The 18,256-nt window shown below is 36.9% G+C and overlaps 1 protein-coding gene across 9 annotated transcripts in view; it reads right to left on the bottom strand.

Annotated features, from left to right (window-relative positions):
• MTMR2 (myotubularin related protein 2) overlaps window positions 1-18,256 on the bottom strand; it is a 105,369-nt gene that overhangs the window by 40,100 nt on the left and 47,013 nt on the right. For all 9 annotated transcript variants that reach the window (XM_007101863.4, XM_007101862.4, XM_007101859.4 and 6 more), the window contains one exon: window positions 2,883-2,958. In XM_007101863.4, coding sequence (XP_007101925.2) covers window positions 2,883-2,958 — 76 coding nt within the window. The remainder of the gene's footprint in view (window positions 1-2,882; window positions 2,959-18,256) is intronic.

The raw sequence follows: 18,256 nt of genomic DNA, 5'->3' as shown, positions 1-18,256 counted from the left end.
GGAAAGAATAAAAGAAAAGGAGTAAATTTAGAGATAAAGGTGATGACAGTTTTGGAGATGCTGAGCATAAGGGATATCTACAGAATATCCAAGGGCATGTGTCTAAGACACAGGCATTTGTTTTATACGTATTAAGACAGAGGTTCACGCTAGAAGTAACAAATTTTGGAGTCATCAGTAAATACATGGTAGGTAAAGCTATTAATTTAGATATGATCAACTAAAAAGAGCAAATAGGAGAGAAAAGGGAAATGAGCCAAGGATGAAGTCCTAACTGGAGTGTTGCTATCTAAACGTGGAGAAGACAACAAAAGAGATTGAGTGGTAACTTGAAAATCTTTTATAAGGTAATTTATCATAGTGGAAATAGCATATGCTTTAGGCTCAGAAGAGGGAAAAAAAATTGTCTCAATGCTAGCTATAACTTTACTAGCTAGGTAGTCTCCCTATGCCTTAGTTTCTTCATCTACAAAATGGGATTAATATCTTCCTCAGAAGATCACTGTGAAGATGATTAAATGAGACAGCACTTAATAGTGATAACTACTGTTATTATATAGTATCCAGTGATAATAACACATAACACCTAACTTAGTAGGTAGCTCAGCAGAACAAGCTTAGGATACCTGAGGTGAGTAGGGGGGAAAAGGAATGTGAAGGTATTCAATCAAGAGTTAAAAGAAAGAAGAGAGAAATGCTAAGTGTGAAGGAACTAAATGTACCTCAGGCAATAACAAAATATTTAGGGGATAGGTCCTCTTTGGCTTGCTTATTTTTACACAAGGAAATGACATGTGGCCAGGGGAAATTAGGCATTTATTAAGTGCTTTTTAAAATTATGATTGATAATCAAATGAAAGGTGGTGTTTACTTTGACTGAAAAACCATCTACTGTATTCTCCTATATATTACTTTATTTCTCAAAAGCTATGAGTATTTTCTTTTAATGACTGAATAATATTCCACTGTATATATATATAAATATATAAACATACCACATCTTTTTTTCAATCATCTTACGTTACTTCTTTACAGAGTTCTTTTACGAACACAAGCATACAATTTTTTCTTTTCTTTTTATTTAATCGAAGTATAGTTTCTGTACCATGTTATGTAAGATATAGGTGCACATACGGTGATTCACAATTTTTAAAGGTTTTATTCCGTTATAGTTGTTCTAAAATACTGGCTATATTCCCTGTGTTGTACAATATATCCTTGTAGCTTATTTTATACCTAATAGTTTGTACCTCTTAATCCCCTACCCCTATATTGCCCCTCCCCCGCTTCCCTCTCCCCACCTGCGACCACTAGCTTGTTCTCTATATCTGTGAGTCTGCTTCCTTTTTGTTATATTCACTAGTCTGTTGTACTTTTTAGATTCTACATATAAGAGATATTATACAGTATTTGTCTTTCTTTGACTTCTTTCACCTAGCATAATGACCTCCAAGTCCATCCATGTTGCTGCAAATGGCAAAATTTCACCTTTTTATGGCTGAGTAATATTCCATTTTACACACACACACACACACACACACACACACACACACACACACCAGCTTCTTTATCCATTCATCTATTGACAAACACTTAGGTTGCTTCCATATCTTGGAAACTGTAAATAATGCTGCTATGAACACTGGGGTGCATGTATCTTTCTGAATCAGTGTTTTAGGGGTTTTGTTGTTTTGTTTTTTTTTTGATATATACCCAGGAGTGGAACTGCTGGGTCATATGGTAGTTCTATATATACCTCATCTTCTTTATCCATTTCTCTGTTAATGGACACCTAGAAAAGAATGAAATCTTGCCATCTGCAAGAACATGAATAGACCTGGAGGGTATTATATTTAATGAAATAAGTCAGACAGAGAAAGACAAACACCATACCATTTACATATACATGGAATTAAAAAAACAGAGGAACAAATATAACAAAACAGAAACAGACTCACAGATACAGAGAACAAACTAGTGGTTACTAGAGGGTAGAGGGGTGGGGAAAGGGGCAAAACAGGTAAAAAGGATTAAGAAGTATAAACTACCAATTATAAAATAAATAATTTACAAGGATGTGATGTGCAGCACAGGGAATATAGTCAATATTTTATAACAACTTTGCATGTTGTGTAATCTACAAAAATATCAAATAACTATGTTGTACACCTGAAACTAATACTGTAAGTCAACTATACTTCAATAAATAAATAAACATCTTAAAAATAAAAAAAGCTATGGGTATTTTGTAGATCACCACGCAAATGAAACAAAATAAAAGCATGAGGACAAAAAAATAGCTTAAAAGTGTGTTTCCAGTTTCCAGTCCATACAATAAGTTAATGCTTAGTTATTTAGGCTGGACAAAGAAAGGCACCTACATGCAAACGGCTTGCTTTGCAATGACGATGAAATATATTTATCCAAAATTGACAAATTTATTCAGAGTAGGAAAAAATAAAGAAGCAAAAAGAGAGAACGTGCTTTAAGAAAAATTACTTGTACAAAGTGACAATTCAATTTTTTTATCTATGCAACCCACTATCTTACTGCAGTAATTCAAAATAATGAAATTTACTTTCACAAAATTCAGCAACAGTTTTAAAAATAAGTCATCTACTTTCAGTGAAAGTAAAGCAAACCAGAAAAGCAGCAGAATATCATTCAATTTGCATGCTTCCCAGTAGTCCAAATCCAAACACAACCAACAGGTCTAGACTTAAGCTTACAGAACACACTGGATGCTGGGAAGGCTGGCAGTAATGAGTCCACCAAACAGGAGGTGTCTAGGCAGTCAGCCTGTTCTCTGTACATTGAGAGTACTGAATAGTCTGTACAGTCACAAAGGAGGAGGAAATTCAACAAAAAATACCATTACAGACCCATGTCTTTAATATTTTCTCCTGGAAGTAAGGGTGGTTCTTCCATTTCTGCTAGTTTGTTAGACTCCCTCAGGACCTGGATTGGAAAGGGGAGGAGAGAGCAAGGAAAGAAACATTTTGTTATTCAAAGGCTAATTTTTTACTCAAATTTCAACTGTGTATGCTTGGTCTTATTTAAAGTTATAAACTATAACACATATACTGCTTTAAATCAAATTATAAAGACTATAATGCTGGCATGTGTAACATGTGAAGTTGCTGTTTTTCTATAAAACATGTACTGAGTGCCTACTTTGTATAAGGTACTACACAAAACACTACGTTTTCTCACTGACTCCTACAACAGCCCTATAAGAGTAGGTATTATCATCCTCATTTCCTAAATGAGGAAAAGGAGGCCAGAATTAACTTGTTCAAGATCCTATAGCTAAAAAGTGTCAGAGCCTAGATGTGAATTATAGTTTTGGTGGACTAGGAAGCCCATTTTCTTTCCCTTAAGCCATGCTCAAATGCCTTAGTGCATTTAGACTTGGATGAAATCAAACTCTTATGTAGATTTAATGTTTAGAGAATTTGGAAATGATGTTGATAAAGAATCGTACTGAAAAAGAGATATTTAATACATTAAAATCAAGATCAACATTTATTGAGTAGTTACCTTATGAAGGATGTTACACTGGATTCCAAGAATGTAAAGGCACAGAATCATGGTTCTAATGGATTTACAACCCAGAGACCACACACATACACGCACGCACGCATACGCGCGCGCGCGCACAATTGTCATATGCTAAATATCACAATTGTAGTACGCTAAATATCGCAATTGTCGTATGCTAAATATCGTAATTGTCGTATGCTAGATACATCCCGCTAACTGCCAAAAGCCTCCCCTTTCACCTCTTTCACTGCTAAACAATAACCTTCACTGTCACCAGTTCTTTACCTCCCATTAATTCCTCAACCTTCTGCAATCTGGCTTTGCGACCGAACCCAACCCCTTCCAGGGAACCTGCTTTCTCCCCAGTAACCTCCTCAGTATTAAAGACAATGGGTATTTCTCAGTCTTTATTTCTATCTCCTAGCTACATGTGATACTATCTGCACCTGCCTGCTTCTTGAAAGTACACTCTCCTGGCTAAACTCTTCCTTCTCTGGCCATTCTTTTTCAATGACCTTTATATACCCTTTTCTCAACCCTCCCTATTTCTTCAAGGTTCGTCCATTTCTCACTTTACTCACTTCCTGTTGATTTCATACCTTATCTATGACATTACCTAACTTCAATCTACATTGTCAGCCGAGATTTTTCTTGGACTCTAGTTCCATACATCCAACTGCTTAATGTTCCTCTCCATCTAGATGTCTCACAGACACTCTGAACTCAACAGATTTAAAACTGATCTGTGTTCCATACTTAGCAAGAGGCACGACCATGCATTTGGTTGTCCTAGCCTGTCTAGAGGGAGGGCGGAGCAGTGGTCTCTGTGAGCAGACTCAGGCCTTCTACTTCAACCGCAATTTGTTTCATTAGACTGAGAACCAATACTACTAGAAAAAAGATTCTCAATTTTTTTTTTAAATAGCTTTTGACTTTTATTTCCTTCCATCCAAAAAGTAGACTTAAGAGTCCTCAAAAGATGGGGCTTCCCTGGTGGCGCAGTGGTTGCGCGTCCGCCTGCCGATGCAGGGGAACCGGGTTCGCGCCCCGGTCTGGGAGGCTCCCATGTGGCGCGGAGCGGCTGGGCCCGTGAGCCATGGCCGCTGGGCCTGCGCGTCCGGAGCCTGTGCTCCGCAACAGGAGAGGCCACAGCAAAGGGAGGCCCGCATACCACAAAAAAAAAAAAGAGTCCTCAAAAGAAGGTAAAAGGGAGAAAAAAACAAGGTATTACCACTGACTTAAAGGTCATCTTCTGCAGGCCATCAAAACTGAGTTAGATGTCCGCCATGCGTGAGCTCCTATCTGGCACTTACTACACCACTCTAATTGCCTGTCTGTCTTCTTCCGTACTAGACCCCTAGAGAAGAGGAACCATACCTTAAACAATTTTGAATTCCCAATAAAAATATAACACGAGGCACATATGTAATTTTTAATTGTCTTATAGTCACATTAGAAAAAGAAAAAACAGTCAAAACTTGATTTTAATAACATATTTTATTTAATCTAGTAAGTCAAAACTACTGTCATTTCAACATGTGATAAATATTTTTAAGTATTAATGAGATATTTCATATTCTTTTATTCATACGAAGCCTTCAAAATCCAGAGTATGTTTTATACTTCTAGCACATCTCAACCAGACCAGCCGCATTTCCAGTGTTCAATAGCCATCTATCTAGTGGTGCCCACATTGGCAGCACTAATCCAATGAATCTAATTCTTACTGATAGTCAAGTCATTCCCTAGTTTAAGTTAGGTGCTTAGGGAGGATTACACAAAAGGGTTAGACATTACTGCCACAGCCCAATGCTCACCTAAGGCCAATCAATAAAGGAAGAACTACAAAGAACAAATTACTTCTGTTCAATAAATGTGCAATCTAAACAAATTCATACTTTTGAAAATTTAAAAATTTATTTCAGAAAGTCACCTTAGTGCAATACCTAAAGAACTAAAATATATACACACATACATACTTTTTTAATATTCCACATTCTAGAACTCAAAAAGGTCATATTTTTGAATGGTATCTCATTGCCAGTTCCTGATATAGTCTTTCATGTAGTCATAAAAGAAAGTTAAGAAAAAAGGAAGAGAGAGAAGTAGGGAATGAAAGAGAAAGGGCGGGCCCATGAAGATGCAGAAAAACAGGATAAAAACTTGCACTATGCAAATATATAGACTTCCTGGCTTCAAATCCTGACTGTGCTGTATGTTAGCTAAGTACTCTTAGACAAGTGTTCAACTTCTTTATGCCTCATTTTTTCCACCTATAAAATGGTGATAATTACAGTATGCCACAAAAGGGCTATTATAACTTAAATGAGTTAATACACTTAAAGCATTTACATCAGTGTTGACACAAAATATATACTTAATAAGTATTTTCTATTTATAGAAATAATAATAGTAAAATTAATAATAGTAAAAATTTAGACTAACAAGATTGCCAGAATCTGGTAAGAATTTCTACTAATTATGAAAACAATTAGATCAAAAGATATGAATAATAACTAACACACAGTTTACTGAAAAAACCAAACAAGGCTACACATGTGAAAGATCACATAAAGGGAATCTGCTTTATCCTTTGCCCACTGTCTACCACTTGATTTGGAAATACAAAGATTATGTCACTTCCAAAGCTGGGCACTAGTTCTCTATTGCACAGGTATACCTTCTTATAGTTGCTATAGTGTTGTTCCCCATGATTTCCTCTCTTTCTAGATTTCTATACTCAGAAGGAAGCTGCAAACCCAAGAAAATATGTGTGTTGTAGACAGGTGTGGAGAGAAAGGCAGTTCTGGCAGAGGCACAGGTGTATGACGAGGTACAATCTTCATAAGTAAAGCTTTGCAAAGTGAGAAAAGACACAGGGAAACGCATGCAAGTAGTGCATGTTGAGAATCATAGGCTCTCTTATACTCTTTGACTAGAATGTCAGAGAGCAAGACAATGAAGAGAAGCAAGATGGACAGCTTTGTTTGGAAAATCTGCACCAGATGACAGACTTTTAATAATAGGCATACACTGGAGGTTATACATGAACAACTCACTTTAGAGCTCAAGATATAGAGAGGAACTCAAACAAGTACACAAAGCAGGGCCAAGGGCAATCCAGACCCTTTGTTTACTGGCAAACACTGATTCTGAACCAATCTATCCTTAATGAAACAGAAGAGAAAAAAAATAGGGCCTAAAATAAAAGATTGTTTGACAAGAAAAAGGTAGTATCAGCCTGAAGCTCAAAAAAAGAGCAGTTCTCTGAAAATATTCCTAAAAGCATTAGTAGAAACAATGTATAAACTATATGGCATACCCAAAAGGAAACCAGCCTATCCCCTAGGAAACAGGAATAGAAAGGAGAGACTGAAATTAAGAGAAATGGGTAAAATAAGGAATTACTACAAAAAAATTTAAATGTAACAGCAGAAATAAAATCTGTGCTAGAGTTAATATAAGAACTGAATGGATTATTCAGAAGACAGCATTTATGTACAGGGCAAACGTGAAAAATCCTCTAATAATTTGTAGAAAAGAAGAGACATAAAAATCATGAGAGAAGATGATAACCAATAAAAGAATTCTATACCCTAAAGGAAAATATTAAAACAGGAAAGAAGCAACAATCCAATATGTAATTGAAGAACATGCTTTTGAAATGAGTAAAGGTTTTCTAAGTTTGCTGATCGAAATAGTTTATCATGTTCCACATAAAAATCAGTGAACAGACATATATGGGTGTATCTCAGCAAAAATTTTTGAACTGTAATTAAAAGACAAACTGTGAAAATATAGACAAAAATGTTTAGAAAGAGAAAGAATTTACATAGAAAAGCAAAATCAGGCTACCTTCAAATTTCTCTGTAAAACCATATTCTAGAAGACAATAAAATGTTATCAGATTCTTGAAGGAAAATGCTGTGACCTCTCTAATGTGGAAGTCATTCTCAGATATGCCAAGTCAACAAAAATGTAACCCACGTGTCCTGCTTTTGAAAAAAGAAAAAATTACCCAAGGCAGTAATTAAGGTGAAAAAGGGGAATGAAAATTAAAACTTATATATAAGAAATTTGTGGTAACCAGTGAAGACAAGTTTTTTATATCCTAACTGCCTTCCAGCCCAAAAAAAACCCCACTTGGTGGCAGTAGCCACCATACTAACCTCTCTGAGTCTTAGTTTCATCATTTATATTATTACAGTAATATTAATATCCACCTTACAGGTTTGTGAATATGAAATGAGATAGCTGCATCATAAAGGGATTTGCAAGATGCTATTAAAATATAAGAAATACTTATTATTCACTTAACAGAAGCATCAGCATAAATTTGCACTGTCTCTTCTCACAATGGCTTATTCACATGGTGCTTTATTCCTCTGCTCTAAAATACACAGGGATTAATATTTGAGACAGCATGTCATAAAGGTAACCATATATCTCTCTAACTCTTGACCTACTAACTTCTAGACTTAGCTACAGAATAGCAAGCATCTTACTATTCTAAAGAAAGCAGCAAGAGAAGTGATGTTAGGTCCATGGTAGCATAAGGCATCCTTCATTTTCATTGTCCTTTAACATCTAAAATTTGGTATCTATCCATGAACAAAAGTGTCCCCATGGGAGCTATGGAATCCAGCACCATATGACGAGGGACCTAGAAGGAGTCTCCCCCACCACTGCATCGTGTAAAAAGCAGACAGAACCTGATACACGCTGTGGAACCAGCAGGAGCCTGTGAACTGACACCAACCCCTCTTAACTGCAGTACCTGGAAAACAATGACTTGAGCAAATACCCACAGATGAGAAAGGCTTTATGGAAGTTCAGGTTTCTAAAGAAGTTCCGGCACTCCAGTTGGAACAACAACAACAAAATAACAAGTTTGGACCCATTAGAGTAAGAGGACCTTTGCCAGTATCACCCCTCCCCACAAGGTGGCACAGCCTGGAGAAAAAGGTTTGGAATCCCTCTGGGGAAAAGGGAAAACAGTGAGTGATCACACATCTTTCCCAGCTGTGGGGACACTGCTAAAGAAACCCACCTCTCTCCCACAGCCTCAGAGTATTATTAAAGCAAGAGCTCCGTGACTGGGGGAAGGGAGGAGTTCAGGGAAGAGGCAGGTAAGAATACCAGAGGGCATTAAATGGATGTGGTTCTCTGCATTCTAGACTCCAGGAGGAAGGCCACCATGAGTCACTGGAAAAACTTCATCCAAAGATCCGCTAATCTGACCCACCAGAACTCCCAATTCCCCAAATTCCACATCCAGACCCTCCCCACTCTGCAGCCAGCTCCTTGTTCACATTCCAAGGGCAACAACAGTGAGAGTAAGCTCAGGTAGACAGGGAGTGTACACAGAAAACAAGCCAGGGTCTATGGGCAAGGGAGAAACCACAATCTTGAGCTGTAGAACCACCCTCCGGAAAATGAAAGAGACGTTAACCAACAGCCAGCCTGGGTCACAGTAAGATTTAGAGAAGACATACAAGCTTAACAATTCTGCCACCAGAGGGAGCAAGAAGTGTGGAGCTGATGTACCCATACAAGGTCACAGAAAGGCCCAGAACACAAGTAGGATCAACAAAAAGTATCTCTCAGCTAGTAAAGATTGGAGGAAGCAACTTACTTCAAATGCCAAAACAGCAATGTAAAAGTACAAGGAACATGAAGAATTAAGGAACTGTGACATTACCAAAAGATCATAATTATCCCCCAGTAACTGAAGGCAAAGACATAGAGATCTGTGATTTACCCAGTAAAGAATTCAAAATAGCCATTTGAGGAAACTCAATGACCTACAAGAAAATAAAGAGACAATTTAACAAATCTGGAAAACAATACATGATCAAAATGAGAAATAAACAGAGATAGAAATCATTAAAAGAACCAAACATGAATTCTGGAGCTGAAGAATTCAATGAATGAAATGAAGAATGCAAAAGAAAGCATCAACAACAGAACAGAACAGTCAGAAGATAGAATCCATGAGTTAGAGGATAGGAACTTTGAAATAACCCAGTCAGAGGAGAACAAAGAAGAAAGAATGAAAAAGAATAAAAAGGGCCTACATGATCTATGGAACACTATCAAAAGAATCAATAGCAGAATCATTGGAGTTCCAGAAGGAGAAGAGAAAAGAAAGGGGGAATAAAGCTTATTAAAAAAAATAATGGCTGAAAACTTCCCAAACCTGGGGAGAACGTTGGACATCCAAGTTCATAAAGCTAATAGATCCCCCATTGTTTCAATTCAAAATTATTTTCTCCAAGACACATTATACTCAAACTGTCAAAAATCAAAGACAAAGAGAAAATCCTAAGAGCAGTAAGATAAAGACTGTAAACTACAAAGAAACCCCCATTAGGCTATCAGCAGATTTCTGAGCAGAAACCTTTCAGGCCAGGAGAGAGTGGAATGAATGATATATTCAAAGTGCTGAAAGGAAAAAATTGCCAGCTAAGAATACTCTATCCAACAAAGGTATCCTTCAGAAATGAAGACTTTTCCAGATGAATAAAAGCTAGATCAGCCATATAAAATCATCACCACTAGATCTACCTTACAAAAAATGCTGAAAGGAATTCTTCAAGCTGAAATGAAAAGACACTAATAGTAACATGAAAATATACAATTCACTGATAAAGGTAAATATACAGTGAGGTTCAGAAAATTCTAATTCTGTAATAGGATGGTGTGTTAACCACTTAACTTTAAACATTATATAGTTTAAAGGAAAAGACTATTAAAAATAACTAGAGCCAGTATAATTTCTTCATGAATACACAATATAAAAAGAGGTAAATTTTAACACTAAAAACATAAAAAGTTCAAAGCAATCCCTATCAAAATTCCACTGGCATTTTTCAACAGAAATACAAAAAAAAAAATCCTAAAATTTGTATGAAACCACAAAAGATCTTGAATAGCCAAAGAAATCTTGAGAAAGAACAGAGCTGGAGGCATACTTCCTGATTTCAAACTATATTACAAAGCTATAGTAGTCAAACAGTGTGGTATTGGCATAAAAAATACACATAGATCAATGGAACAGAATAGAGAGCACAGAAATAAACCCACTCATCAATGGTCAATTAATTTACAACAAAATTGCCAAAGAATATACAATGGGGAAAGGACAGTCTCTTTAACAAATAGTGCTGGGAAAACTGGACAGCCAAATGCAAAAGAGTGAAAATAGACTCCTGTCTTACACCATACACAAGAATCAACTTAAAAGGAATTAAAGACTTGAACGTAAGACCTGAAAGCATAAAATTCCTAGAAGAAAGTATAAAGGATAAGCTCCGTGACATCAGTTTTGGCAATGATTTTTTGGATTTGACACCAAAAGCAAAGGCAAAAAAAGCAAAAATAAACAAGTGGGACTATATCAAACTAAAAAGCGCTTGCACAACAAAGGAAACCATCAACAACAAAAAAAGAAAACCTACCAAATGGGAGAAAATATTTGCAAATCATATATTTGATAAGGGGTTAATATTGAATATATAGAGAATTGATACAACTCAATAGTGTGTTTGGAAATGATTATAATAAAATATGGGGGGAGTGGGGAGAGCAAGGATTTTAAACTTGACCAGTCATGTTAAGGAAAACCACTGCAAGTCTCTGATAAAGGTAAATGGCATGGTCGTAAAGGTGCACAAAACTGTATATGATAAAGATGAAAGGATAATAATCTAGGACAGAAATATCAAAATCCTGGATTAGTCTGTGGTAGGGGAAATAAAGATGCATATGAAATAGCTTGTTGGAAGAAGTGATCAAATTTGACCCCAGGTTTATAAAAAAAAATACGAGCAATTGTTGAGTAATACAGGAGGCTTTTTACTTGAAGAGAACTGCATTTCAGATATGTCAGTAATGAAAAAAGAAATGCAGATTAAACAAAGAAAGGAGTTAACGTCAAAACAAGAGGTCAACTCAAAAACACCAGGGTCCTATCTTCCTAAAATGAGTGTAGAGAAACTAAGACAGCAAAGCCAGACTGATTCATTAGGTTTGTCAGCATTCACATGGACTGTCTTCAGCGGAGAAAAAGTTATATAACCCTCAGATATGAGAGGAAGAGAGAAATTCCCCCCAGAAGAAACCCCCTGGAATACATAAAACACTTTCTCATACTGGACCAAAGTCATGTTACTAAGTGGCTATCCATTCTGTTTCCGATCAGATGCATTAGATGCTGGCCTGCCTCAAGAGCTCTGGCTATATCAATAGATAAGATTATATAAAATCTGCTCTTTACTAGCACTTAATACAATATTTAATCCTTTTCTTAACTCTCAAGAAAAGTGTATTGATCACATTAAAATCTTACTGGTGGATAAAAACACACAGATTGAAATGTATAATTTTTTATTCCTAAAACATAATTCAGTTTTGCTCTCTCCCATGTTTTTTTTCCCCCCATTTTCTTCCATGCCCTCTTTATCAAACTATTTTCGAAGTGCTCAGTAACTTTCCATGCGATTCTAACCTGCCTCCCTTTCTCTCCTTCTCTCTGATCAGGAAATTACTATAAAGGAAATTCAGAAACCTTGTCTATAATGATGATCTGGAAGTTGGCAAGTTTATGGGTCAGTTTTCACATGGAATGTCAGGTAACAGAAAGATAGGAAAGAATTTTTCTGAAATCTTCAAAACACTAAATTATAATCACCTGAAAGGGAAAAATGAGTCTGTAGAAGTTATACACTATCTCTCACAGCTTCTTTATGTACTAGAACTGTGAATAAAAAAATAATGAACTTATTCTTCATTGGATAATTCTATTAAAGAAAATTATTTTACATCAATTTCACTTTATTCTATTTTTATACTTCACTGACAAACCACAAAGTACGCAAATGAATCATACAAACCAAAATCTGAAGAGGCACAGACTGGCGTCTGGGATGGATCTTACTGGTTACATATTTGAAAGTACATCCAAATTCAAGCACAAGGAAGCCCGTTCTTTTTATAACACTGCCAAGGACACTGGTTTTCAGCTGAAACCACAATTAGTAAGATATGGATAATATTACATCACCATCCATGAACAACAACCAAAAAAGGGCGAGTATCTACAGAGGAACAGTCTGGAAAGCATCACTTCATGCTATGGGTTGAACTGTGCCCCTCAATAAACATAGGTTGAGGTACTAACTGACAGCACCTTGGAACATGACCTTATTTGGAAACGGTCAAGGCAGATGTAATTAGTTAAATGAGGATATACGGGATAGGGTGGACCCCTAATCCAATATGACTGTTGTCCATATAAGAAGACATCCCTAGAAGACACAGAGATACCGGGATAATGCCATATGAAGATGGAGGTAGAGACTGGAGTGATGGATCTACAAGGCAAGGAACACCAAGGATCGTTGGTCCTCCCCAGCAGCAAGAAAAGAGGTATCGAACAGATTCTTCCTGTGAACCCTAAGAAGTAACCAACCCTCTCAACACCTTCATTTTAGATTATGAGAAAGAAAGAAAAATCACTGTATTTCTATCCTCTACTCTCAACACTTCTGACACCAGATGTGTGGTTTCTTCCACACTAAGTAATTCTCCAATTCTCAGTGGATACCAACTGGGTGTCCTATAACTCAGTTACTACACTATCACCCATAGTTAGTGCAGACTTCACATTGTAAGGGCTTAGTCCCACAAGACTGCCCCCTACTTCAAGCACTAATCTCAAGTCCCAGGTTGCCAACTGTACTTCTGACCAATCATTCATAAATCAGGGGTTCCCACAACCCCTCCTTGGGTTCAATAATTTGCTAAAATGGTTCAGAAAACTCAGGGAAACACCTTACTTACATTCGCCAGTTTATTATGAAGGACAGAACTCAGAAACAACCACATGGAAGACCTACATAGGGCAAGGAATGGGGTATGAGGCTGTGTGGAATTTCCATGCCCTGTCTGGGCATATTACTCTCCCAGAACCTCAAAGTGTTCACCAGTCTGGAAGCTCTCTAAACCCCTTCAGTAAGGGTATCTTTATGGAGGCTTCATTACTTAGACACGATTGATTGAATTACTGGCCATTAGTAATTAACTAAACCTCCAGCCCCTCTCCCCTCCCCAGAGATGGGAGGGGGCTGAAAGTTCCAAACCTAATCAAAGGTGGATTCTCCTGACAACCAGGCCCCATCCTTAGGGGCTTTCCAAAAGTCATTCATTAATATAAACTCAGGTGTGATCCAAAGGGGTGTGTTATGAGTAACAAAAGATGCTTTTACTTTTATCACTCTGGAACCAGAGACAGAAACTAAGTATTATAACAAAAGATGCTCCTATGGCTCTTATCACTTAGAAAATGACAAAAGTTTTAGGAGCTCTGACGAAGATTTAAGGATGAAGACCAATATATATATATATTTCTTATTCCATACTCCAGAACTGTGAGAGAATAAATTTTTGTTGTTTTAAGCCACCCAGTTTGTATATTCTGTTACAGCCCTAGGAATGAACACACCTCATATCAAGAAAAATTTTCAAGTTTAAATCTTAAAATGCAAGGTGTTCATAACTGCCAAAACTTGGAAGCAACAGAAAAGTCCTTCAGTGACTGAATGGATAAGCAAACTGTGGTACATAAATACAATGGAATATTATTTAGTGATAAGAAGAAATGGGGTATCAAGCCACAGAAAGATATGGAGGACTCTCAAAGGCATACTGCTAAGTAAAAGAAACCAATCCGGCTATGTATTAGATGATTCCAACTATATGACATTCTGGAAAAGCAAAACTATGGAGACAGTAAAAAGATCAGTGGTAGTCAGGGGTTCAGGGAGAAGGGGAAGGGACAAATAGGTGGAGTTAAGAGTGCTTTTAGGGTAGTTAAACTACTTTGTATGATACAGTAATGGTGGAAACATGTCATTATACATTTGTCAAAACCCATAGAATGTACCACACTAAGACTGAACCCTAATGTAAACTACGGATTTTAATTAATATTATTATGTGTCAATATTGGTTCATCAATTATAACAAATGCACCACATTAATATGTAAATAGGATGTAAATAGGAGAAACTGTGGAGGTTGAGGAGGGGAATAACATAGGGCTGCAAATTTTTAAAAAAAAATAACTTAGAACATTAAAATAACCACAAAAACAACTACCATTGGGACTTCCCTGGTGGCACAGTGGTTAAGAATCCGCCTGCCAATGCAGGGGACACGGGTTCGAGCCCTGGTCCGGGAAGTTCCCACATACCGCAGAGCAACTAAGCCCGTGCACCACAACTACTGAGCCTGCGCTCTAGAGCCTGCGAGCCACAAATACTGAGCCCATGTGCCACAACTACTGAAGCCCGTGCACCTAGAGCCCGTGCTCCGCAACAAGAGAAGCCACCACAATGAGAAGCCCGTGCACCGCAACTAGAGAAAGCCCGCGCACAGCAACGAAGACCCAACGCAGCCAAAAATAAATAAATAAATTTTAAAAATTAAAAAAAAAACTATCTATGATCAATATCATTTCATAAAAGAAAGGAGACTTTTAAAACCAAAAAGTTAGAATGATATAATCCTGTGATAAAGAACACTTCTTCCCAGTAAAGGATGGCTTATATCAATTTCTGCCAAAAACAAACAGAAGTAGATAGGTAGGTAGATAAAATATTATCTCATTACTTTCATTTTACCTCATACACAGAAGATATCATCATGACCTGACCTGGTTAATGCACTACTTTTAGAAGATCATTATTCATTTACTGCTCATAATACCTTGAAAGAGAAGTAGTGTTTTTATTCCCATTTCTAAATGGGGTAATTGACCCTTAGAGAAGTTAAGCAACTTTTCCAAGGTGACATATACCTCACAACAGCAGCTGAACTTGAACAGATGTATGACTGAACTAAGACTATGACCATGACATAATAACATCCTACTGTAACTGTACAGCAAGCAAGTGATATGATGGATCAGAGGCTGAGAAAGAGATCACAACCAGAGGTAAAGATATGGGAGTCATCCATAAAGTGATGAAAGCTGAAGTTATGAGAAAGAAAGAGCATAAGAAAGACAGGAGTAGGGAGTTTGGGGGTGAGCAAGGGATAAAGGACATATTAGGGTCACCTTGTTTATTAGCTGAGGAGAGAGGAACAGCAAGTACACAAAGGAAGGGCAGTCTGATAGAAAAGAAGTGAACCCATAAATTGTCACCAGGTTTGAAACCTGGAGTCATCATCTTTGACTCCTCTCTCCCACATTCTGCAATACTCAGCTTAAACACATTATGTCCACATAAATATTTTTTCAAACCTGTCCTTTACTCTGCATTGTCATTACCCTAGTGCATGCCCTTTATCAATTTTTACTTGGAATTGTACAAACAGCCTCCAAACATATCTCCTTGTTTTCATTCTACCTGCCTCTAATTAATACCCCTGTTTATGTATCCGCGGCTTCTTCTAGCCCTCCCCCAACAATTCCCAGCAAATGGAAACTTAAACACACTCTTCTGTCCTGAATTTTTTAAGCTATCTTGAACATATTTTCATATCCACACATGAAAATCCATTTCTTCTTTCCAAATACTACATAGTATTCAATTGTAAACACATAATTTATTTAACCATCCCCCTAAGCAAAAAACCTTTCTATTGTTTCCAGACTTTTGTCATTACAAATTTGAGCATCAGCTTGTCAAGTCTTAACCATATTATTTACAGAATAAGCAAGATTTAAAATCTGAACAATACTGAGCCTTTCTATCAAAAAACAAGGTAAGACTTTCCATTTATTTAAGTATTCTTTTATATTACTCAGCAGAGTTTTAAAGTTTCTTCCTATAGCTTCTTCCTATATCTTAAGTTTATTCCTGGATATTTTATATTTTTAATTGTTATTATAAATAGGACCTTTCCCTTCCTGATATTTGTAAGTATTTTTATAATAGAAAGCTGTTGATCCTTACATATCAATTTTGGCTTTTAGTATGCCTTGTAATGTTTTGCTGAAAGTTGGACATGATGCACCAGGTAAAAAGAGCTGAGATAAACAGGCCCCTAATGATGTCGTAGTGAGGTGAGGAGGTGGGAGGGGAAATGTTCTATAGTCCTATGACTGAATCCCATAGTCCTCTGTCTTTTAATGAGCTTGTGCCCCTGCAGTGTGATGTTTACAAGTGCTTCTTTGTCCCCCCACCCCTCCCACCCCCAGATAGGACAGGTTGGCTAGAGGGTGCTGAAGTCTGTATTTCTCTTCTCCCATGGGGAAGGTTAGAGGAGGCTGGAATTGGGTATTTCCCTTCCCCCAGGTCAGTTAGGCTCTCACAAAGCTAGTAGGCTGGGCTAGTAAAATAGTTTCTTTTGAGGGCAGGCCTTGTTAAGAAGAACAGAATGTTCTGGACATTTTCAAAATAGCTGCTTTTCCCCTCCCTCTGCCAGAAGCAAAAGAGATTTTTCTGTCTTCACTGTGAGAACCTGGTAGGGCTCCTATAGGTAAAACTCACAAAACTATGAAGGCCCCCCTAAGACTGGGACCTCCCTTGAGTATTTAACTCTCAGACTTGTCCACACTGATCCGCCAGCAATTCATCAATTACAGTTTAAGTTGTCCTGCCCCTTACTAGTTCCAGAGACAGTTTCTGCTGATGGGTTTCTGCTCTGCCTGTCTCTCTAATTTGGGAGACAGCCATTTGTCCTGTGATCTCAATTCTCTGATGGATCTAAGAAGAGTTAAATTTCAACTTTTTGGCTTTTTACTTGTTTGTTAGGACAGATGACTTCCAAGCTTCTTTCTGTAACCAGTCATCTGATTCGTCTTTTGTTTCTATAATTTTCATTTGACTTTCTTAACTTCCAGATAAAAAGAATGCTCCTTTTCAGTAATATGCCTCCCATGTACAGTCGTCCCTTGGTATCCACAAGGGATTGGTTCCAGGACCCCCACTGGATACCAAAATCTGAGGATTCTCAAGGCCTTTTATAAAATGGCGTAGTATTTGCATATAACTTACGCACATTCTCCCACATACTTTAAATCAATTCTAGATTACTGAAAAAAAACTAATAAAATGTAAGTGCTATGTAAATAGTTGCTGCTAAGTGGCAAATTCAAGTTCTGTTTTTTGAAAATTCTGGAATATTTTTCCCCAAATATTTTCAATCCGCAGTTAGTTGAATCTGCTGATAAGGAACCTGTGGATTCAGGGGGCAGACTATATTTCTCTAATCTAATTGCATCAGACAGTACTTATAAAGAATGCTAAATAACACAGGCATGATAGTAGGTACCTTGTCTTGTTCTTTAATGGGACTATTTCTAATGTTTTAATATTAGGCACAATGCTTAATAAGTATTTACCTATTCCCCTCTAATTAAAAGTTCTAAAAACCTGAAACAGGTAAAATTTGGTCAAATACTCTTTATTAAATGCCTTTTCTGCATATATAAAGATAATTATGTGGAACCCTCTCTGTCTTGTAAAAGAAGTTATATAAGCAGCACTTTTACTATGCTTAGCTTTGAAGTGTGAAACATTCTCTACTCCAGTATCAGGATCATGTTAATAAGTGTTCTACCTAATTAAATATACTTTAGGCACAAACAGTTTTCCTTATCTCCTTACTATCAACTGAATATAGCCACTATTATTCCTGTTGCATCATGACTATATTAAATATACTTTTATGTTTATCAGTTTTTCCATACATTCTAATTTAT

The sequence above is a fragment of the Physeter macrocephalus genome, chromosome 16, assembly GCF_002837175.3.
Source record: "Physeter macrocephalus isolate SW-GA chromosome 16, ASM283717v5, whole genome shotgun sequence".
NCBI lineage: Eukaryota > Metazoa > Chordata > Mammalia > Artiodactyla > Physeteridae > Physeter > Physeter macrocephalus.
The sequence above is the reverse complement of the archived record's forward strand: the minus strand, read 5'-3'. Positions and strand labels throughout refer to the sequence as shown.